General features: G+C 48.2%; 9 protein-coding genes across 9 annotated transcripts; 5 read left to right on the forward strand and 4 right to left on the reverse strand.

Moving 5' to 3' along the window:
- Positions 1–189: 189 nt before the first annotated feature.
- On the forward strand, positions 190–2,992 carry I303_102627 (uncharacterized protein; the record flags this gene model as incomplete). Its single annotated transcript, XM_018405980.1, has 10 exons — positions 190–779; positions 845–955; positions 1,020–1,378; positions 1,445–1,656; positions 1,715–1,771; positions 1,828–2,017; positions 2,089–2,241; positions 2,306–2,522; positions 2,594–2,807; positions 2,876–2,992. 10 exons carry the CDS (start codon positions 190–192, stop codon positions 2,990–2,992), a joined length of 2,220 nt encoding a protein of 739 aa, XP_018264474.1.
- A 269-nt stretch (positions 2,993–3,261) lies between these two features.
- I303_102628 (uncharacterized protein) lies at positions 3,262–4,854 on the forward strand (the record flags this gene model as incomplete). The annotated part of the gene is made up of 5 exons (XM_065968591.1): positions 3,262–3,450; positions 3,506–3,601; positions 3,659–3,833; positions 3,890–4,409; positions 4,488–4,854. 5 exons carry the CDS (start codon positions 3,262–3,264, stop codon positions 4,852–4,854), a joined length of 1,347 nt encoding a protein of 448 aa, XP_065824663.1.
- A 1,962-nt stretch (positions 4,855–6,816) lies between these two features.
- On the forward strand, positions 6,817–7,853 carry I303_102629 (uncharacterized protein; the record flags this gene model as incomplete). The annotated part of the gene is made up of 4 exons (XM_018405982.1): positions 6,817–7,364; positions 7,464–7,502; positions 7,595–7,740; positions 7,807–7,853. The coding sequence occupies 4 exons, from the start codon at positions 6,817–6,819 to the stop codon at positions 7,851–7,853; spliced, it is 780 nt and encodes a 259-aa protein (XP_018264476.1).
- A 282-nt stretch (positions 7,854–8,135) lies between these two features.
- I303_102630 (uncharacterized protein) lies at positions 8,136–9,707 on the reverse strand (the record flags this gene model as incomplete). The annotated part of the gene is made up of 4 exons (XM_018405983.1): positions 8,136–8,520; positions 8,579–9,098; positions 9,152–9,476; positions 9,549–9,707. 4 exons carry the CDS (start codon positions 9,705–9,707, stop codon positions 8,136–8,138), a joined length of 1,389 nt encoding a protein of 462 aa, XP_018264477.1.
- Positions 9,708–10,161: 454 nt separating this feature from the next.
- I303_102631 (uncharacterized protein) lies at positions 10,162–10,974 on the reverse strand (the record flags this gene model as incomplete). Its single annotated transcript, XM_018405984.1, has 3 exons — positions 10,162–10,413; positions 10,524–10,710; positions 10,793–10,974. The coding sequence occupies 3 exons, from the start codon at positions 10,972–10,974 to the stop codon at positions 10,162–10,164; spliced, it is 621 nt and encodes a 206-aa protein (XP_018264478.1).
- A 275-nt stretch (positions 10,975–11,249) lies between these two features.
- On the forward strand, positions 11,250–13,195 carry I303_102632 (uncharacterized protein; the record flags this gene model as incomplete). Its single annotated transcript, XM_018405985.1, has 6 exons — positions 11,250–11,348; positions 11,414–11,554; positions 11,616–11,704; positions 11,779–11,839; positions 11,906–12,720; positions 12,817–13,195. The coding sequence occupies 6 exons, from the start codon at positions 11,250–11,252 to the stop codon at positions 13,193–13,195; spliced, it is 1,584 nt and encodes a 527-aa protein (XP_018264479.1).
- A 266-nt stretch (positions 13,196–13,461) lies between these two features.
- I303_102633 (1-pyrroline-5-carboxylate dehydrogenase) lies at positions 13,462–15,438 on the reverse strand (the record flags this gene model as incomplete). Its single annotated transcript, XM_018405986.1, has 5 exons — positions 13,462–14,575; positions 14,664–14,749; positions 14,843–15,121; positions 15,194–15,301; positions 15,385–15,438. 5 exons carry the CDS (start codon positions 15,436–15,438, stop codon positions 13,462–13,464), a joined length of 1,641 nt encoding a protein of 546 aa, XP_018264480.1.
- A 619-nt stretch (positions 15,439–16,057) lies between these two features.
- Positions 16,058–19,134, reverse strand: I303_102634 (uncharacterized protein; the record flags this gene model as incomplete). Its single annotated transcript, XM_018405987.1, has 11 exons — positions 16,058–16,316; positions 16,400–16,492; positions 16,549–16,696; positions 16,754–16,833; positions 16,900–17,285; positions 17,349–17,580; positions 17,643–17,796; positions 17,855–18,215; positions 18,277–18,381; positions 18,462–19,025; positions 19,093–19,134. The coding sequence occupies 11 exons, from the start codon at positions 19,132–19,134 to the stop codon at positions 16,058–16,060; spliced, it is 2,424 nt and encodes an 807-aa protein (XP_018264481.1).
- Positions 19,135–19,539: 405 nt separating this feature from the next.
- I303_102635 (uncharacterized protein) lies at positions 19,540–22,528 on the forward strand (the record flags this gene model as incomplete). The annotated part of the gene is made up of 8 exons (XM_065968592.1): positions 19,540–19,656; positions 19,725–20,142; positions 20,297–20,484; positions 20,553–20,598; positions 20,687–20,899; positions 20,963–21,657; positions 21,716–21,827; positions 21,888–22,528. 8 exons carry the CDS (start codon positions 19,540–19,542, stop codon positions 22,526–22,528), a joined length of 2,430 nt encoding a protein of 809 aa, XP_065824664.1.
- Positions 22,529–22,773: the final 245 nt, after the last annotated feature.

A 22,773-nucleotide genomic window follows, 5' to 3' on the forward strand; every position in this document is an offset into this window, starting at 1 on the left:
GGCAGATGTCTAATATCGATCTGCGATTGACGCTATGCTGTTCTCAGCGGGATCAAACCTGTAACCACTCGTACAACCAATTGACCTCCACACGGCGGGTCCAAGCTTTATTCGTGACATTCCTCAATCTTGTTTTCCTCCTTCTACTCTTGATTTATCTTCATTCCAAAACCGCTCGACAATGGGAACATGAGACTGGCTTTTGGCTTGCGGCAGCACGTCACTGGAACTGCAAGATCGCTCCTTGCGCCATGTACCGGCCCTGCAACTCCCCAGATACTGCAGTATCACCGATATATTCGGACGGGTCTGAACGGAGTGTCGAGATCTTTCTCGCTGACAAGACCGCTCAAGCAATCGTCAGTGTCGAAAATTGAAGAGGCTGGTGATTCCGAACATGTAATCCCACGACCCGAAGAGTCCACGGGAATAAAGCTCAGACCATATCAGGCTCATGCCATACAAGCATGTCTAGAAGCCCTCTCGTCCGGTTTGAGAAGGATAGGAGTCAGTTCGCCTACGGGAAGCGGGAAGACAACGATGTTCATGCACCTCATACCTCTTATCGCCGAAAACAATACGCTGTCTACGGCAAATGCTCCATCAGGTGATGCGGGAAAAGCAGTTCCCGGGGCTAGGAGTAGAGGTAAAACCTTGATAGTGGTTGGCAGTGTCGAATTGGCGAACCAATCTGAATTAGCTGCTAAGCGGATTCTGGGTGAAGGATGGTCGATTGAAGTGGAACAATCCAAAAGAACAGCGAGTGGAAGAGCGGATGTGTGAGTTACTTCTCCCACATTCGATCACATTAGGAAGATTGAAGTACTAAACAAGGATGATGTAGTACTATAGCAACGTATCAGACCCTTAATAATCCTGACAGATTGGCCAAATTTGATCCGTGGGATTTTGCGTTGATTATAGTGGACGAAGCGCATCATGCTGCTGCTCATTCGTGAGCTCGCACTTCTCATCCTCAACAGGCCAGCAAGCTCACGCATGAACTACCCTGTCAATAGCTATTTGCGTTTATTACACTATTTCAACAATCAAGTCCACCTTCCATCTAATATATCGCCCATGTCGAACCACCACCCATCCAACGTCCCTATTATAGGGTTCTCAGCTACCTTCTCTCGGCCCGACCAGCTAGCTCTTAGTAGCGTATTTGAGAAGATCGTCTTTCATCGAGATATCTCGACGATGCTGGAGGACGGCTGGCTTTCCCCTGCTAAATCCACTACTGTGTATGCGAAATTAGGTCTGGACAGCGTAGAAGAAAACAGCCAGGGCGACTATAAGACTAGTAGTCTTGCAAGTAGAGTGAACACCCCAGAAATCCGGGATTTAGTGGTCGGTACCTATTTACATAAAGCGTGTAAGCTGTCTTCTTACCTGAATGTATATGGTTTCGCTGTCACATCGCTGATGGATGAACGGTCAGCCGATAGGAGATCTACGTTGATCTTCTGCGTGGACTTGAATCACGTAGCTCGGTTGACGGATGCTTTCAGACAAGCTGGAGTTGATGCTAGATCTATATCGTCTTTATCAAAAGCTGAAGTTCGGAAAGATACAATAAGAGCATTTGGGCAAGGGGAGTTTCCGGTCTTGATCAATTGCGAAGTATTGACTGAGGGGACCGATATACCTGAGGTAAGTTTCTCTGACTTGATGAAAAACATAGATCCTGGCTGATCTATCTTGACGGCAGATCGATTGTATCCTACTGGCTAGACCCACAAAGAGTCGCAATCTTTTGGCACAAATGGTATGTAATCTTGCGTATCAAGTACGATAAGTGTGTTGATCTCAGGATCTTTGCAGGTCGGGCGAGGATTGCGTTTGTCACCTGATACCGGGAAAAGAGATTGTCATATTATCGACATCGTCGATAGTGTCAACAGAGCGGGAGGCATGCTGGTCTCGCCGACACTGTGGGGATTGACTCATGAAGAGAAGGAGGAGCGGGACGACGCAAGAGGTGAAGGAGTAATACAAGAGAAGAACGATGGCAGTATGTTCCTTGTTCATCGATTCTGATATACGGTCGGCTGGCGAAGACTGATGGACAATTATGGCTCGCAGGACCCGGCTCTGCGCAGAATGATTATCAAGTGACTTTCATCGATCAAGATGATCCCTTCGGACTTGCCAAGAGTACTCGGCCGATCGTTGATAGGGCGAGTCATAACGCTTGGGTGGCTTGCGGGAAAGGCAAATATATCTTGGAAGCCATGGGTAAATCATTTTCCACCTGATTTCGCGGAAATTCAGACCACGTAGCTGAAATGGACGTTTGTAGGTAATGGCTACATTGCGATTGACCCGTCGCCAAACGCTCAAGCAAAGTTTACAATCACATATCGACATGCTATCCCTCCGGAATTAACCGGAGTGAGAACCTCAAGATCCCCTTTTGGCAGAGTCAAAGTGGTAGGACACGCGGATGATCTAGAAAGAGCTTTACAAACTGGAGATAAATATTTGGAACGGACTTTGGGCAGGGATCTATACCTTCAGTGAGTCGATCAATCCTCAACACATGAATCCATTGGGTCATTGCGCTGAGAAAGCTGGGACGCGTTTGTAGATTATCGAAATATGCCTCGTGGAGAAAAAAACCAGCTTCTGAAAAAGCGATCAAATTGCTATTGAAAATGAAGGGTGCCGAGAATGCCGGATCTTTACTAGATGATCAAGGAAAAGAACGCCAGATAGGAATGTATGGGAAAAATACGAATGTAGGTAATATGACGGCTGGGGAAGTATCGAGTTGGGTATGCGCTGCTAGACATGGTGCAAAGGTATGTGTAGCCCTAGACCTTGAACGCGACGCGAGTTAGTATGCTAATGAATATATTTGAGGAGATAGACGTTGAAGAATACTGAAGACAAGAAGATGGACCGAGCCGCTGCGAAGCGCCTAGCGAAGGAGGAGAAAGCAAAGGCGCTGCAGGAGAGGAATCTGCCACTACCCTCAGCACGATAGAAATGTATGATTAAGTAGACTTGAAGATACCCCGCATACATCCATACCCAGTATAGCCAAGCTCGATACACCCAAAGGACCCCTCTCTGGTTTGTGTGTCTTGACGTCATAGGAAGCATGAACACTTTGCACAACCACTCCATACTCTGCGACTGCTCAATCTCTTTGCATTCCTTCCGAAAGTCTCCATGCTCAGCAATTCTTGGTGACAGTCACTCCTACAATTCTTTTGCGTCAGCCAGCTGCATGTACTGTAGAAACAGATCATCATGGCATTCTCGGCTTGTCGCGTTCCGAATTGCATTTATAACTCTCTGATCTTGAATGACTATTGTCAATTCTGCTGCGGCGCTTTCTGCTATCAACACTACGACTACGACTCCCATGGGTGTCATAAAGGAAAGCTTCCTGATGGGAGTGATATGGGCTCAGATATTGAAGAAAGCTATGAACCTGAGGTGAGTTACCTATAAAAGTGGAAATTGTATTCCCTTATTTATGTTACATTCGCAGATATCGCAAATCATCAGCCTTCTTCAGCCAGACGTTATTACAACGGAGGTCGAAGCTCTACGACCTGGTTCCCGGGTCAGACACATACATATGCCGGTAAGTTGGCGCGATATGGTGAGAGAATATTGGGGCTCGTGTAATCTTCATCTCAAGATCGATATGGAAGATCGACGAAATTGGATCATGCGTATCCGAAGAAGGGCAATTAGGCAATATCCCGACGAGCCGCTCGAAATCAATTTGCGCAGCGAAGTCGCCACCAACCAGGTATTACACACTGCAGGAGTAGCTGTACCAGAGTCGTACATGCGGCCAGAGGATGGTAAGCGTAAGTACACTGCTGTCACTATCTCAGTCTCGCCGGATGATATCGATATAAAATAGATCACCCAAAATTGATTTACTGCTATCAGACTTGGCTGGAAGGCGATGCATGGAAACCATTCATGGATAGGAATCTAGAAAGCTCCCCTCTCAGCTCGAAGTCACTTCGTCATATCAACGACCTTGCCAAATGGTTCATATCGATGGAGAAGGTATCATTCCGACAAGTTGGCTCTCCCGAATTTGCCGAGAACGGAAAAGATATCGGGATTGGACCTCTCATCGAACGACATCCTGCATTTAACATCCCGCCATACTATCAGGGCCCTTTCCGAACTTCTAGAGACCGTTGGATCGCTACCATCAACAGTCGAATATCATTGATCCTCTCCAGGACCTACTGTAACCCCAAACACGAGGTTGTATGGTATCTTGTATACCTGGAGGCCAAGCGTTTGATCGAGGGCTGTGAGGAGATGCGCGGTACGGGTCCGTTCTACATCAAACATGATGATGATAGATTTGATCATATCAGGGCAAACGAAGATGGAACGTTGACAGGCATTTTGGACTGGGAATGGTGAGTGGAACATCATCATATCTTCCAGGTATGGCTGGCTCAACAGAAATCCCCACTGAGATCGATGACGGATTGTAGGGCTTATACGACCAATAAAGAAGAAGCTTTTGCTAGTCCGGCTGGTTTCGTTCCGGATGCTGAATATCGCTCGGGGCAGAATGATTGTCTGTCCACTCGGGAAGTCGCCTTGGCCGATGCGTACATCGCACTGGGTCGAGAAGACCTCGCCACATGTGTCCGGAATGGTAGAAAGTATCATCGCTTGATCAACTTACTTCGCCATAGTCACCTGAACACCAAGAAAATCAATGCACTGGAAAGAGCTTTTCTTGATCTACCCGACGCTTATGCTGGTCAGCCGGACACCTTGCAGGAATGGGTCGAGGCAAAGAAAGTCGTCTACCGAGAAGACGAGGGTCTGATCTTTTTGCTGAGACAAGTATAGGACAATTTTGTCCGCTGTGCGGCAGCTCAAGAAAACATTTTCGTATGCAGCAGTTTTTATCTCTTTCAGCGGATGATTGTGCACGGACACAGTGCTTCAGTCTTCTTCTTTATCGGAGATCAATTCAGCGTCCACCTGAAGTTTGTTAGGGGAGCATAAGCATGCATTTGCTAGGACTTGACAGGTCAAATCTTCACTGGCATTCCGTCGATCCCTTCGTGCTCTGCCTCACATTGTTGGCAGATTTGCAATATGCCGTTCGAGAGTTCCAAGCGAACTCCTTCAAAAGGTTTGAGATTAAGGATTGTGGCAATGAGGTGACCATTGCGAAGTGTGGCCTCCTACCAGTGGCAATGCTTGACATGTCAGTGATCTTGGGCATCAGGAGCCGTGATCCTTACATACCAAGTCTGTCATTCTTACCTTTATGAATGACCAATACCGTGCAAGCGGCAGGGTACCATGTGAACATTCCGTTACATATAGTACAACTGCAGACGAAAGAGGCAATTCAAGCTGGCAGCCATGGGAGGCTTTAACGACACCTTCCTTGGCCAGGGGATCATCGGCAAAGGAGCGAAGGTGCTGTGTACATTTGTAAGGGCTCATCAATCTCCGTCAGCGATATGCATAAATACGTACGCTGTCTGATGCTCATACTCATATGAATCATTCGCGAAAAGATCTCGCCCAGTTTACTTTGTCGAGAGGAGGGGAATGAGTTCATCAATATCATTGTGTGCACGCGTTCGATAGCACATTTCACCGATGCATGCTCGCATTCTTTTTGAAACATTTGTACACAGAGGTGTGTGTGTGTGTTCAGCCACTGCGATCAACTGTGTTGGTTCGAAGATCCTTTGAAACGCCTAAGAACCATTACAATCAGTGTGTTTCGTACGCGCAAATGTTTCGAACGTTCTTTCTCCTTTTTGCATGCCGTTTCGATAGCATATCGGTTGCCTTCAGCCCGCCGAGTATTGAAACGGTAATCTTTCAAGCTGAGTTCATGATGTATCGCCCACCTAGCTGACACTCGTCCTTATATCACACAGCAAGGTTTGAAACGGGTATATTTCGAAGGACGAATGTATTGCCACTGTCGCATCATGTTTCAGATCCAAAGGAGTACGATGCATGTTGAAGCAGAGTTTCGCTAGTTATCTGTGGTCACGATCAAGTGAGCCAGGTTGAGTGTATCTCTCGGATTCATATAAGGGTGATATACTACACAAAAAGGCGGTGAGTGTACTGTACTGTGGGGAGTGTAGCATTACCTCTCCCCAGGAGGCCTTATTCGCAGATGTACCTCCTTGGCTTCCTATGTAGGCGGGCGATACGTCTGCCATCAAAGTAGACATCAATGCCTCTTCAAGTTTCGGTATATACACGGCTTCCAAATGAGGTATTTCAGACGAGACTTCAATCTACTGTACCTCCAAAATCTGGGGCGGTCGGCTAGCTTGCAGCATTAATCAATATGATCAGTATCAAGGAGAGGGTTGATCTTGTATCAAGGTGCCGCTTCAAAGGAGTTAACCTGCAGCTATCGCTGTGATTCAGTGCGTAGCCGAACAGAAGCAAGTCAATAGATGATTAGCTTGTATTCTTTGAATGTTCGTGAGCCATCCCTGCAGCACAAACTCTCGATGTCAGGCCATGATCTTGGAACAGCCCTGTGCGCGTTACCAGCTCACCCTTTCACGGACTGTTCATCATCTCCCCACTCTCGGCGATACACCTGTGTCTTTGATGTACATGGACTTCTAAAGGTCGTTGCAAACATGCATTATACGTTGGGTAGCAATGGTTCCCCATGTTGATTGTCATCTGAAGCGTTCGTCTGCCTCTCGATATTTAAGGAAACGTCATGGAGATGAGAAAGAGGTTGGACACATTCAACTATCACAATCTTCCCACTCTGCATCCCTTACTCGAGCCTGAAGCTGTCAATTCATAACTATGAACGGCTGGAATTATGATCCAAATGACCCATACGGCCTCCAGCATCAGTACTATATGGCTGGAGCCATCAATCATATGGGCCATCGATTGGCCAATCACGTACCCATGCCGCCTCCTGCAGAAGAGGACGGGGAAGATCAAGCCGAGGACCAGAACGCGTACGGTCAGCAAGCAGCGGAGGGTCAGCAAGCAGCATACGGACAACAAGCAGCATATGGTCAACAAGCAGCATACGATCAACAAGCAGCGTATGGCTATCAAGGTGGTTATCCTCAACAGAATATATGGGGACAACAAGCTCCACAAGGCCAAGAAGTTTATCACGGTCAGCCTTATGCCAATTATAATCATCCACGACAGAACGAGGCTCCTCAAGGCGGCTGGGGGGCTGCTGCCTTTCCAACCAAATACCACGGAGCTTACCCGAACTATGATGCCAATCAAGCCAGAGGATCGACGAATTATGCGGCAGTTCATGCTGACGCCAATACGGGCGCACCTAACAACGCTCAAGGTGCAAGCATCAGCGGATTTAATCCTACCAAGTGAGTCCATGTTATGTGTTGTCTATTGGCGGACGTTAGACCTTTTGGCGCGCACATCAAGCCTGTAGTGAGGTCAGTAACTGACCTGAGTTCTCGTAGATACCCGGAAATTCAAGTCGGCTACAAGGGTCTTTTGTTGTATGTTCAGCATTTTCGATTAGTACCGTGTCCCTCCTCGTAGAGCACTGACAAAGGATACATACGATACTGTATAGCTTCTATGTCTGCAGTCCAGGCTCGACGTCGCTTCGAGGAAAGTGTCTCGTGAAGAAGCCCGAGCGAGAGGAATTCGATGATTCGATGACTACCGAAGGAAGATGCTGCAGGGAGAAAGCAGTCACCAAGCATAATAAGCCCCCTCTGGTCTGTGCTCTCCGTAAGCTACACCGATTCAATGACTATTCGTTTCACGCGGAGGCGAGCTAACGAATCGCCGACACAGATCTGAAGATGCTGAAAGCCGGGATCTCCCATCACCCATGGGGATGATCTGAAGAAGCATATCCTGTGCTTACTACCTTGATCGTGGTCAAAGGGAAGTAGCGCTTATCCGTCATCGTTTTGCGACTGTCTTTACGAACCGTTTTTGTTCCAAATTTTGCACATATGCTGCCCTTCACGAGAATCGCTTGTTGAACTTTGTGTAGATCCAAATTGTTTTCTGTGATGTTACGCACTTACGACACCTACTTACGACATGTATATGACCGTTATGCATCCCTGTGAACTGTTATGTCGATACATTGCGTATAACCCACCTGACCATTATCGTCATAGCTCAGGGAAGAGGTAGGTTGGCTTTCGACCCAACAGGATCTGTAGCCCAGGATGATTGATATGTTTGGTAATCCTCATAGCTATCCATGCTTCTTCCGAGTCTGGCTCACCCTGAATGGTATCTGGCTGCCCTAAGAATGATCGGCGAGCTGCGTTGAGGTATTGTATACTGGTATTGTCGCCTAGGACAGATCCTTCCAGCCAGTGATACTTGAGTCCACCTCTGACGAGTTTGCCGAGATCCGGTCTTCCTAAATCTTCATAAGCTCTGACCAGCTGTTCTCCAGCTTTGCCAATATCAGTCGAGGATGCACTATCACCACCCGGCCCGAACCAAGGCGGAGCGGCGAAGGCTTCAGCTTTGCAGGTGAATGAAGCCCTACCCACGATCGTGTGTATCAGCATCGCCGCGAAGACAATGGAAAGCTCTTACTGACCATTCCCAATCGATTACCCCTCTCAACTGCCCAGTCTCCTCATCCACTCTCAGATTCCCGTGATGAAGGTCATTGTGTTTTAGGTACCATGGCCCCTCGTCCATCTCCGCGCAGCCGAGTACGAGCTCTTGCATTTCTAACAATTTCAGAAAACGGAGTAATTCTTGGCTCGGACTGTATTCTCGCTTTTCGAGAAGTAACCTCATTCGGCATTCAATTGAATACAGCCATCGATGTTTAGCGGAAAGAAAGGGGCCACTGGTGAAGGGGGAATCGCAAATGAGATTCTTGGCTTTTTCGATATGTGGTCCAACGGTCAGAATCCCCCCATCATCGTGTAAGCATCCCACCGCCGTGGGCGAGATTACCTTCTCCATACGCAGAGTCCAAGCGGCATAGTCGTTGATGAAACGTATACCGGCGGGAGTGAGATCTTCATCCCAGATAGATATGACGAAGATCTTCCAAGAAGGGACTCCATCAACGAACTCCTGATAGAAGTAGAGCAGATCATCCCGTACTGAGCGAAATTAGCTTGGCGACGTGACTTAGTGGTGCGTGAAACTGACTCACTGCTGCTGTCCACCGGCTTTTCGTTCGACGCGGGTACTTTCACTCGATACTTCCTCAATGTCTTGAGAGTCGCCAGCTCGCTTTTATGGCACTGTATGATAGCTTCTTCCGGCATACACCTGGATTCTTTCCTTTTGATCCTCATGACCCACTTCACCCCATCCTCGAAGTGTATCACAACATGCGTGTTGAATGAGCCAGTCAGTTTCCTGATCTCGGCTTGAGTCCTTGGTACGTCGATCAGGGTACAGGTATGCGGGCTACGGAGACTTTCGACCTCTTCCTTGATGGCCTTGAGGTCTAAGTTGTTTAGAATGGCGAGTATCTAGGAAGTGGTACTGACTATGTCAGCTTAGTCAATGTCAAAGAAATGGACAACGGATATCCGAAGCCTGACTTGCCTCGGAGAAGAATGGATCTGCGTTACAACCCTTGTATATGGGGGTTTTCGGGGGGTTTGTATAGCATATGTGATGCTCGGTGTTCTCGACGTGATCGTAGCAGTAGCTTCCTCCGCATAGATGACAGGGACCTTGACTGGATAGAGCGTATTCATCACAATAGTCGAGATCACATTTAGCGTAGTCACACCTGGTTGCCCGTCCTGAGTTTGGATCCAAGTGAAGGGGATTCGAAGGCATGACTGCTGTTGCAAACGATACAATGTGATATGCGAGTAAGGTCAAATCGGTAAGCTGGGGAAAAAAGCGAGGAAATTTTCGAGGAAAAGATATGGAGAAAAGTAATAATTGGAAGATTTTGCCCGTTTGTTTGCTCTTGATGTATTCTGGTGACCCGTGCACAGTTCGAAAAGTGGGGGAGGTCCTTTGATGACGTATGTTTTGATACTCTCACGTTGACGATCGCAACGACGATGAAGGAATATGAGCAAAGCCACTCAGAGTCGGGCGAGATGCCAGACTGTCAGATGATACCAAGGAGATAAGGAGATGCCAGCACTTATTGGGAAAATAATCTCTGTGAATCTCACATTCTGTGTTGTTACTACATCAACGTCGTCCTCTCAAAGCTCGGAGAACGTATATCTTTCCCTGTATCCTTATACCGTCCCAAACTTCTCTCCACCACTCTTTCACCCAACGTATCTGTTTCTCCTGGTTCGCTATCTGCCAATCTGCATAAAATTGCGTTAACGCATCTTCCTTCCTGCGTTCATCTTCTGCTGTCGGAGGATCTGACGCTGCAGGTAAGAGGGATAGACGATGTGCTTTCTGCGCTTCGAAGGAAAGGTTTGTCGTGGCCTACAATTATTTTCGTCAATGACACTTATTACTGTGCTCGCATATAAGGGGCCATTTGACCCAATAACACGGTATCCATGCAAGTTCGCCTAAAAGACAGGAAAACTCACCCAGAAACGATGGTTCATCAAATCAACTCTCTCTCGCCGCAGCCTCCATTCAAGCTCCATGTTCTCCAATTTAGCATCTCGCGAACCAGTTGGGAATTCAGAAGCAGAGTAAGGTGAATTAGTAGATGGGTTGATAGAAGGTTTCGAGGCGTATATTATCGGTCGAATGTTTGATGCGGGATCAGGGCTGCGTGAATAATCAAATTTCAGCTCGATATTACACAATGACACAAGTGCACAAGAAGAGGTGATCAGAGCAGAAAACTCACGGGGCGACTAGATCTACGCCTGACAGCGGCGCACCTGCATTGATGCGTCTCCGCCTGGGGGTAGTGTGAGTGGTCGCTGTCGAAGAGGACGCTTCTGCTGAGGCCGAAGTGGATGCGAATGCAGCTTGAGACGCTCTGAAGGCAGTGGGAACAGCTCGGGAGCGAGGTATAAGGCTGAGCATGTCAATGATTTTCTTGTCTGTCTAGCTTTTATTGTGTTAATGGTCACGAATTGAGGTGAACAATAGGACCAGCTTTGACTTCTGGCTCTTGCATTTGAGCGAAGGACGATCTCGGATCTGCATTGTTGTGACGGATCACGTGACCAGCACAGAAAGTTGAATTTCGCCGCATGCTAGGTCAAAAGGCCTGTCGATGTAGTCGTTAAGAAGGCTGCTTTGAAGCTTTTCGACTGGTCTCGCATCATAGATCAGTCTGAACCGACACTCCGGAAAAGATGTCAGCTCCTTTAATACCCAATGATGCCGCTGGAGGCGGGAAGAAGCGCAAACGAACCGGGAAAGAGAGGGAAGAGAGGAAACGTCTAGCTATTGAAGTGAGTTCCCTCCGATTTGGCAAATACAAGTCGCTCAGAGGCATTACTGATAATCAATGACGCAGGCTCAGAAGGACGCTCAAAATATCGAGACGGCCGGGAAAATTGCTGAAGATCCTGTTATTGCTGAAGCTACACTACCAATTACGGGAGTTGTGGAAGCTAAGAAAGAGGGTCTGGATATCGAGAAAGCTGCTAAGCGGATTGTGCGTTCTGTCCTACTTGGTCAGCCAGACATCTACTATATGAGCTGACGAAGCGATGTAGCCGCAAGCTCTCAAATCATTACATCCGACATTCAAGCAAGCCAAAATATTCGAGACTAGGCGATTGATAAAGAAAATCAAGTTCCTACGGTGATTTTACATGGGTCTCACTGCTCAAATTCATGCCTGTGCCAGTATGCTGAAGCATGTTCTGGTCGCTGTAGAACAAAACCTGATGCCAAAACTGAGGTCTCTGATTTGGAAAGTCAACTGACCATCCTACATGTAAGTATCTGTATAGCATGAGCTTTTGCAAGGTCAAGGATTATATTGAGCTTCAAGGATGTGCAGGATACCCATCTTCATCCCCTTGCTCAATCCCATCTATTACTCAAACTGCGAAAACACCCTCATTTCAAGTCCTCTACCCTTCCAGACTCAATCACGGATCTCCTCACACCAAAGACACCCTCGATACCCACCACTTCAACATCCGCCGCTCCGAGCTTGATCGCGAAGGTCGAGAACCGACTGTTCAGCGAAAAGGGAGTCGCGGAAGCTATCAAGGGCGTGGTAAGCTGGATCGTCGGTGAAGAAGGCGCGAAACTCGTGCATCATGCCAAAAAGGACCTCAAGATACCTGAATCTGGCCGGGCTGTGAAAGGGGGAAAGAAGGCTGGGAACGTGGATCAGCGTTCTGCCGAAGAAGAAAGCGATATTGATGACGACGTTGTAGTGATAAGACCAAAGGAGATGATGTTTGTTGCTGCTTCCGACGAGGACGAAGATGGGGACGGTCTGGCCGAAGATGATCTGGCAGCCGACGAGGCGGGATGGGAATCAGGCTCAATCAGCGGCGCATCAAATCTAGACGAAGATGAAGACGAAGACGAAGACGAAGACGAGGATGCTATACCTATACCGGCAAAGAAAAAGGCAAAATCGAGTTCACTTCCCGCACCCAAAGCAAAGTCTGCGAAACTTGAACAGCTACCTAAGGATGGAAAGGCAGTGACTTCCTCGATGTTTTTGCCTTCCCTAGCGGCTGGATTCACCTTGGGCGACGAGGGCGACAGTGATCCAGATGAAGATGTCGATCCGAACGGTGTTATAGGGAAGAAGACTGTTGAAAGGAAGAACAGGAGAGGTCAGAGAGCCAGACAAGCGTGAGTGCTCTGAATTGCCAGTCGTCATTCCAAGCCCTGAATCCCTCAAACACCGAAAGTCATATGCAAAGGCTGATGTCGAGATCTGTGTGATAGCATATGGGAAAAGAAGTATGGGAAAGGTGCTAAACACGTCGTCAAGGCCAAAGAAGATGAAGACGCTTATCAAGCTGCCAAAGCCAAGCGAGAGGCAGATAAGAGAGGTAGACCGGCTCATATGAAGGGTGTAGATAGGGATAGTGGATGGGGCGCAAGAAGTGGTAGCGGAAACACACACGGACAAGCACCCTCGGCTCCTACCACGAAAACATCGGCATTCAACGATAATACTCTGAGACGCGGACCACCGAGTGCTGCTAGTGAAGAGTCGAAGAAAAATTTACATCCTTCGTGGGAAGCCGCTCGATTACGAAAACAGAAGATGGGCGCTGTACCCTCGGATGCACCGAAGGCAAATAAGATCGTCTTCGATTGATTTGGCTGCTCAGTCATACCATCTGTGTACCTGTTTTAGCGTTAAGCGGAATGCAGAGATGCCCGAACAGATCGAGCTGCGACTGGATTGATGCGATACAGATGCATATAATTCTATTTTTTGTGGATATGAATATATCAGATATATGTGACTATTGAGCCCAAATCAAGTACAAGTACAACGGTGTATAAGACCGTAGAGAATCAGTCCAACTTAACGATCCCGAATCTCCCCCCCTTTATTGCTATTCGATCGGTCGACACCAATTACACGAAGTTGGATGGGTAAAGGTGATCTTGAGGGTTGATGAAGTTCTCCTTGATCGATCTCATCGAGACGAATCGAGAGAAGATAGCCATCGAACCTGATTTATCGTTTGTTCCCGAAGCAGCAGCGCCACCGAAGGGTTGTTGACCGACAACGGCACCCGTGCACTTGTCGTTGATGTAGAAGTTTCCGGCGGCGTTTCTCAACTTGTGAGCGGCCGATTGGAGGGCAGCTCGTTCTTGAGCGAAGATAGCTCCGGTCAAAGCGTATTCGGTGGTATCTTGGATCAACTTGGGCATGTTGTCGTACTCGGAGTCCTCGTAGACGTAGACAGTCAAGACTGGACCGAAGATCTCTTGGGTCATAGAGACGGATTTGGGGTCTTTGGTGAGGATGACAGTAGGTTGGATGAAGTAACCCTTAGAAGAGTCGGAAGAACCTCCAGCAATGATCTCACCGCCGTCTTTCTTGGCTTGGGCAATTATACCGGTTATCTTCTCGAAAGCGGGTTTACCGATAACAGGACCGGTGAAGTGGTTCCATTCGGTACAAGGGCCAATGGTGATCTTGTTGGTCTCAGAGACCAACAGGTCCTTGAACCCGTTGTTCCACATAGAGGCGGGGACGTAACATCTTGAAAGGGCTGAACATTTTTGGCCGGAGTATTCGAAAGCAGCTCGGATAGCTTGGTGGACACCCGACTTGATCTCGGCAGATTGGTGGTACAAGTGGAAGTTCTTTCCACCGGTTTCACCGACAATTCGGGGGTATCCTCGGTAGATGTCGAGGTTGTTAGAGATGTCCTTCCACAATTTTCTGAAGATCTGGGTGGAACCGGTGAAGTGAAGACCGGCGAAAGCCTTGTGGTCGATACATTGCTTGACTACCTCAGGTGGGTTTCCGGGAACGAATTGGATGACGGAGGGAGGGAGACCGGCCTCGATGAAGATCTTGTGCACGATGTAGTTGGAGTAAGTAGCCATTGGCGAGGGTTTCCAGACAACAGTGTTTCCAACGATAGCAGGAGCTCCGACAAGGTTTCCACCGATAGCGGTGAAGTTGAAGGGGGTGACGGCAAGGACGAAACCTTCGAGGGGTCTGAATTCAACTCGGCTGGCAAAGGTTGGAGATTCATAGTCAGCTCAGCCCAGATAGTTGTGAAGTATGGAGAATACAGATCAGATGATGACGGTGCACTCACTTCCAGACACCGTTAGAGTTTCTAGGGGGTTGCTGGGTGTAGAGTTCCTCGACGTATTTGACGGAGAATCTCAAGAAGTCACAAAGCTGAAGCAGGAAGTCGAAATCAGCTCTTGCAAAGTCTTTCCCTCATTCTGTGATCTTTTCCGTCCGCCGTGAGGAATAGGCATAAAGGCTCACCTCAGCAGCAGCATCGATCTCAGCTTGCCAAGCGTTCTTTCCTTGACCGAGCATGGTAGCAGCCATGATCTCGTATCTGTACTTTCCAGCGATCAAATCGGCAGCTTTGAGGAAGATGGCGGCTTTGTCGGCCCATGGGAGCTCTTCCCATGTTTGCTTAGCGGCGAGAGCGCCCTCGATGGCTTGGTTGACAACTTCAGCGGTGGCGGCATGGTATGTGCACAAGGGGTTGGCGTGGTCGTGAGGCATGGGTTGGGATTGGATATCACCGGTTTTGACCTTTTATCGGGTACTATCAGCTTGTGCTCCCATTCGTGTTCCAGCTTCTAAGGGAGGACAATGCCGACTCACCTCTTTACCGTTGATGATACATGGGACTTCGAACGGAGCAGCCTTGAGCATTTTGTCTACGGCCGCTTGAAGACCTTTTCGCTCTTCAGAACCGACAGCATAGTTTCGCTAGACCACCCGAGGCATCTCATTCAAATCAGCTGGGGCGCCTCAGGCTCGGGCAGATCTAGTGGAATTAGGGGAGGACCTACCATTGGCTCATTGTCAATGACTGGGACTCGGAAAGAAGCTAATTGAGAGGACATCTTGACTGTTATCGTTGCTTGCTTGTTTGTTACTGCAGTCTTTTGAGAAATTTACTTGAGAGAAAGAAGAAGAAGAAGAAGGAGCAGGAGGGAGATAGCTGAATTGCAATTATCTTTCTTTGTGTCTGATTCAGAGGCGAGGTGTAAAGATTTAACCGCTTAGAAAGTTGAACTAGACTCCCAACACCGTACAACCATACAAAACGATAGCGGTCAAACCCGGTAACTCAATCTCCCATCAATTCCATCATTTTGGCGCGTGGATCATTGATTTGACGGGCGGCATTGCCGATTTTCATCTAACAACCCCTGAATCAGTAGGAATTGCCGAGTTGCTGCACCAATATTTTGCTTTGTGCTGCAGTCCTTACGTAACTATTGGCACCCCGATTAAACGCCAGGAGGGATTTGATACTCCTTGTCCGGAGTTTGCAAGTGCATCAGCTGAGCTTGGATCGTCGGGGCTCGGTACGGAGCTCAGCCCGCGGCGCAACGGCATTACCAAGCGATAGTAAGGTACTGTACGCTTACGCTTAAATTGATCAAATAGCATACATGAATACCGATGAGAACCGCTCGGCTCAAATTTCGCGGCCATTCCGAAAGTATTGCAATCCATTCATGTTACAGACTCTACGGCGATTGTGATATCAGACCAGACTTTGACTGTCCATCTGGTCCTCACAGCTTCGAAAGAGGAAGGAACCAGTAGATATATTCCTTTATCCAGTTTGACTTTGCCCGTGGAGACTCCGCTTACCGTATCGATATACGGACCACTCGTACTGACTTGTTCGCCTAGATTACCGCCTGGCCCGCGGCGAAAGATCGTGAGGTTTATGGGTATTACAGATGGGTTCGGTAGGAAAAGCCGAGATCTGTCACTTGGGATCAGCTGCCACCTTTGGAAATACCATACAAGCTGAACGTTGGGGAGAATGATAGGTGACGTCCAACATACAGTATTGTGCCCGGTGCAGGGAGGATCATCTCTATTTTCGGATTGCTCTCATATCGTCCGGAACTGGGTCTGCCACCTGCGTTTTTCTCATTCCTGCGTGTGTCTTGCATCAATTGACTCTTCCTGATGATGTCGATCAAAGCACTCACCAAGCTCCATGTACCACTCTACTATACATGCCCGCTCCTTCAGCAGGTATCGATGTGACACAGACTGGGCTGGTAGACTCGACTGATAACATGTACGAACCCGTATGATTTGGTTCGTACGATGACACGATCAAGGTGTAAGTCCCAGCTAGAGCGTAAACGTTGATCAGGCTTTGAAAAGGCGGATGCGGAAGCAATTGCTCACCATCAATTTGGGGTATATCGCAGTAAGCCATTCCATGGGAATATGCGCCAGTATCAGCTACGACCATATCCTCAGATATACTGTCAACACAATTTGTTACCTGCTCAGCTCGTACGTACGCACTGATCGAAGTGATTCTGACTTACTCGTTGACCAGATCTCCTTTACCCCAAAGCAGTTTCACATTCCATGCTCTCTCCTTCTCCCCTTGTAGAATCAGTCTTCCATCAACCTTACCCCCTCTCTGCGAATTCTGAAGTGTGACCTTGTATTGTGGATTGAGTAAGTGAGTTGGATGACCAGGATGACCGCCTGCATTCCTACTGTTCAGAGTTCCAGAGACCACTTGCGAGAAAGGCAGTGTTTGGCTGACCCTCTCGAGGCTGAGCGTTGTTCCAGCCGGCGCATACGCGTTAAGAGTGAACCCAGTCTGATAGTTTCCTCTGTCTCTTGCTGCTATGACGACTAAAGACGAGGCAGACCGGCGAAGGGGATATCGGACGAGGACGTGCATGTCGTTCGAATATGGGCTCTGCGTTCAATGACCTTTTATCAGCTAGAGGCACATCAAACAGGTCGCCAAGGCTTGACCTACAGTCTGATCCGCCATTTCCGGCCGTACGATCCTACCGGTCGTGCCATGTCCGTACTCCTCGAAGACGTGTAATGCGATATCGTCCAGTGGTCTGTCTTTACTCGTGATATGCTGGGAGAGCAATAGCCATAGTTCTTGGTGTTCCGATGCATTTGCGATGTTCAAATGATATTGCGGATTAGCCGACACTGGCATATCTGCAGATGACGATGATTTAGGCTTCGGCCATGACCTGTCCTTTGGCATTTCAGTATGCGTGATTGCAGAAGGACCTGTGATTGGGAAGGCACATACCAATGACGAGTAGCGATGGTAGGCATCAGTGTGGGCTTCCAATTCAGATGCAAAGCTTCAAATTCAGAGCATATCCTATCCCATGACAAAGTAAAAGTTGTCGAACCGGGATCGAAGACATCGACAAAACGCTCAGTCTCTTCTTCTCTCAGCGCTGTATTGCTCATCTCTTGGCATTAGTCGATGCTCGTATATTGAATGAGACGACTCACCAACAACCCCATACGCGTGTAACCTGACTAAACCCTCTGAGACCTGGTCACCGGTACCCAGACTAAGCATGACTTCTCCATTTTTCCACCGAGTATAAATTCTACTCCACTCCTTCTCCCTTTGGAAGCCGTCTCGAAAACTCAGTCGTTCGGGGATCCAGCCTGTATATGCGTATATATCTGGAGCGGGATTGCTGCCTTTCAAGGAGTATCCACCAAATACCTTGAAATAGCCCTTCAAGGCTAACGGGACCCACGGTACGCCCGAGCTCGATGCTGGTACGGAGGGATATAGCGGGTGACATGTGGTATATAGTGGGTTTTTGTTTGGGGTGTGAGGTAGTAACGCGTCAAATACCACCTGAACAACAATCATTAGCGTTTTGAGCGTGAACTTCCGCAATTGGAAACGTGGGACTGACCTTCCGCCAAGCACCATTAAGCAAGAGCTTCAGCACGTGTTTGCCATTGTCAGACCTTCTGGCTCGTCCATGGTCATCTTGCGGATACAGATTATTCGGTTTTGCCTGATCAAAGCATTCCTTATCAGTCAGGTCTCCCCTTCGAAGCTTGACGGCGGCTATCGTTGTGTTCACTTCACACTTACGCTTGACCCGAATTGCCTATCATGCTCCAAGTTGACACCCATGGCAGCGACCACCGAACAATCTGACACCGGACCTTGCTTCAAGATCCATTGATCTGACTCTATGGTCCAAGTATCAAGAGGGACTTCCCGCCATATCGGATCAAGGTGTATCTGCTCATCCGCCAATTCAGGTTGTCTGCCGTCCACATATCTATCCCCTCCGAACTCCCTTTGGCTAGGTTCTCCATTCCATAGAGGAATTTCCACTCCGTTTACCTTTGACCCTCTCCGAAGGACGGCAACTTCTTCACCTTCATCCCCAATGCCGACTTTCCCTACTTGTCCACCAAGACTCTCTATTCTGGCCTTGATCTTTTCGGCCCTTTCTAAGACGAGGCGCCATTTCTTCCTCACGTTCGCTATATCATCGCTGGGTACTAAGTTGGATGATAACAGGTGCGAATATACCTCAGCAGCCGATATGTATGCTGGAAACGCTTTCTGAAGGGTAGGTAGAGCTGATACAAGGGGCGATAAGTTTGATATAGATGATTCGATTTGGATAGCTTTATTCGCTTGTTCCTGTACACTCGAGCGATTAGCGCCTGTGTCACTGGTATCAGGTCTTGTATAATGGGCAGATGCTCACGGAAGCTTGTCTCAGTCCTTGCTCGTATGTCTTGAACGACATTTACTATGCGTTTATCTGTCATGTACTTGTCTTGTTCTGCTAAGAGGAGATGCATTTTAAGCTGTGTGCTAAGATGAGATCATCTTATTCATGCTCTGGCGGTATCAACAACGGTCCGGCGGGTACAGCCGTAGGAATGCGGGGTAACCTGTCTTGAACACGTGGTTAAACGCGGGGTTCTCAAGTCGACCTTCGTTTAACATGATGACGGTCGTGATTTGATGGATTGATTGAGTGAGTGATTGAATACATCACAACGACACGTTCTCAAAGGCATCCAGAGAGAGAAGGGACAGGTGACTGAGGACGAGGACAAAAAGATCAGCAAGACTAGTGAGACTGCCAAACACCTTTGATTAAGGGGTCGGATCATTCCCATCCCCATCGCCGATCAGTCAGAATATAATGTTGTTGACATCGACTCCGACTTTTCGGACGGCGGCGGGTCAAAGCAGTCGTTATCGATGTCTGAGGCGAGGAGGAAGGGGTATATATAATCTGACGAGAGGCAAAGAATTGTGGGTGAGTCCTCTTTCCACCAGTCCCATCTCTCTGTTTGCTGATTGATTTCCATCATGTCTTTCGATCAGGGCAATCGATTGGTAGTCTCAGAAGAAGTACAACATGCCTTGGAAACCTCCCGACCTATCGTAGCCTTAGAAAGCGCTATAATAACTCACGGAATGCCCTATCCCACCAATCTGTCAACGGCAAACTCGCTTGAATCGATCATCCGCTCAAAAGGCTCGATTCCAGCAACAATAGCTTTGATAAACGGTAAAATTCATGTGGGATTGACGGAAAGCGAATTACTTCAACTCTCGGACCCGGATTCGAACATCTGCAAAGGGGCTGTCAAAGTATCAAGACGAGATCTTGGACCTGCAATCTCCTTAGAAAAATCTGGTGGAACGACAGTAGCTGGTACGATGTATATCGCTGAAAGTCTTGGGGTCAAGGTCTTCGTGACCGGGGGTATTGGTGGTGTCCATCGAGGTGCTGAGAACAGTAAGTCCCTCTGTTCCCCTTCCGAATCATGTGATGCGCGTTTGATCGCAAATTTCCAAGTCGATCAGCAATGTAAAGACCCTTGAATTCACCAGTCACCAGGTGCTCTCTGCTTGATTGAGTTGAGCTGACGTCAGTTGCACATGACATGCAGGTATGGACATCTCAGCAGATCTTCTTGAGCTCGGTCGAACACCTATGGCGGTGTTATGCGCGGGGGCGAAATCCATTCTCGACATACCTCGGACTTTGGAAGTCCTCGAAACGCAGGGCGTCTGCGTAGCCTCTTATGGAGATAAACAGGATTTCCCAGCCTTCTACACGCCTTCTTCCGGATGTCAGGTCAGCTGCGGTTCCTTCCACAATCTCCCAGTATGAGCTGACGAGAGACTCTGTTTTGTTGCGTTCAGAGTCCTTGGCGTGTTGGCGACGCTGATGCCGCTGCAAGACTGATCTGTAAGCGATCAAACCAGATGCAAAACAACGCATGACACATGACTTGCTCCTTCCGGCTTGATCGCGCGCTGACTGCTGTCTCACGCAGATACCCAGCTCACTCTTCCCGCAAAACTGGCCACTCTTATCGGAGTACCAATACCGTCTGAACATGCGCAAGCTGGAGAAGAAGTGCAGAAGTCCGTCGAGCAAGCTGTACGAGAAAGTGTCGAGCAAGGCATCGACAAAAGGGGCAAAGAAGTTACCCCTTGGCTCTTGAAGCGAGTGGGCGAGTTGACTGGCGGCAAAGCTTTGGGGCTAAGTGAGTCTTACACCTCGTCTGATATCTGGTCGCTTCAGCTGATAACGGGCGGTGATCGCGTAGACGTCAATCTAATCGAAAATAATGCTCGTATCGGTGCGGAAGTAGCCGTCAAGCTTTCCGAATTGTATCGCTTGGAAAGCCAATCTGGCGGGAAAGGCAATGCATTAAACTACTTCTACTCCTCCCCGAGTTCACATACAGCTCACCAATCTACTAAGACCAATAAAATTGTCAAACTCACTCAATCCCCGAATGCAAAAATACCGACACCTATCGATGCCGAAAACTTACCTCCGCCTCGAGTGCTGGTTTTCGGATCAGCCGCCATCGATCTCACGTCAACATCGCCTCTCCCACTGGTTCCCAGAACAACGACTCCTGGCACTGTATTCGTCTCTCCGGGAGGCGTGGGCAGAAATATCGCTGAAGCGGCACAAAACCTCTTACCGTCTCATACTGTCCAGCTCATCTCCTCGTACGGAACAAATTCTACTGCTAATCCGAATTTCCATCGACACCGAACACCATCGGACGACGCGGCATCGACAAACGCGGTCCATCAGAACATGGACGAGCCAGACTCCTTTGGTAAATTATTGATGCTTGAACTTGCTGCGTCCGGACTTCGTACAGACGGCTTGATAGGGAAGAATGGAAGATCGACCGCGGTCTGCAGTCTGACTCTGGAGAAGAATGGCGACCTCGTAGCCGGGGTGGCCGATATGGGTATTGTTGAAACACTTGACCCTTCCAAAGTGAGCCATATCCGCGAGTTCTTTATAGGTTTTTGGTCTAAAGCAGACAATTGTATAGGTTGAATCGATCATTCGAGACCAACAACCTAAATTAATAGTATTTGACTGCAATCTCACCGAAGAGGTCATTGGAGTCGTCCTTCGGGTCTCTCAAGAGCTGAAAATCCCAAGTGAGCTTCATATGTCGTCTTTCTATAACTGTAAGAACACCACTGAGTTTCAATTGACAGCGATGTGTGATCCAACTTCTCTGCCTAAAATCCCGCGTCTTTCGTCTGCTCTGATACCTCTTCTGCCTCCGACGCCAAAGAGTTCCCGTCCTCTCACTCACATCTCACCGAACATACTGGAACTCGATCACCTATACCAGAAGCTCGTGTTGGACAACAATTCAGACGAAGTCGAACAGATCTCATGGGAATATATCAACTCCTTGGCCCTAGATTCGACATGGAGGAATTTAATCGATAATTTCACTCAGAAGGAAGCGAGGGGATGGATGAAAGAACAAGGGATAATACCGAAAATGATCAAACTTCTCCCCTTTGTCGAAAGTTTCTGGTTAAAAGTCTCTTCGAGAGGATTGATCCATTTTGCGCTCTCCCATGACTCGCATGAAGACCCAGGATCGAGGAATAATTCTGTATCTTATCGACTTGGAGGTATTCACCAAGGAAAGTCGTTGGTATTGACGCATTATCCTTCGCCTGATATTGATCAAGAGGAGATCATCAGTACGACGGGAGCGGGAGATACCCTTGTAGGTGGGATAGTAGCTGGTTTGGTCAACGGTGGCTCAACAAACGAATGGGTAGCACAAGCTTTGGAAGGGGTAAAGAAGAGTTTGAAATCTCGAAGAGCTATTGGATGAATCAGTGGAAAGGGCCATTCCATCGATCAAGCGCATGTTCAGGTGTTAGGTCTGAGGAAGGAGAGGGAAAGTCGCAGAAACGCAGTCCTTGGTTAAGCTACATTTTGAGCTTTGGGGAGTGAAGAGATATCCTGATTTGGATTGGAACTAGATTAAAATATCGGCCATATATATTACCTTTGCATCGCTAACCATATACAAATATCTACGAAAGACCTCATCTTTGTTGTACAGTACGCATTATG

This window comes from Kwoniella dejecticola, chromosome 3, assembly GCF_000512565.2.
Source record: "Kwoniella dejecticola CBS 10117 chromosome 3, complete sequence".
Taxonomy (NCBI): Eukaryota; Fungi; Basidiomycota; class Tremellomycetes; order Tremellales; family Cryptococcaceae; genus Kwoniella; species Kwoniella dejecticola.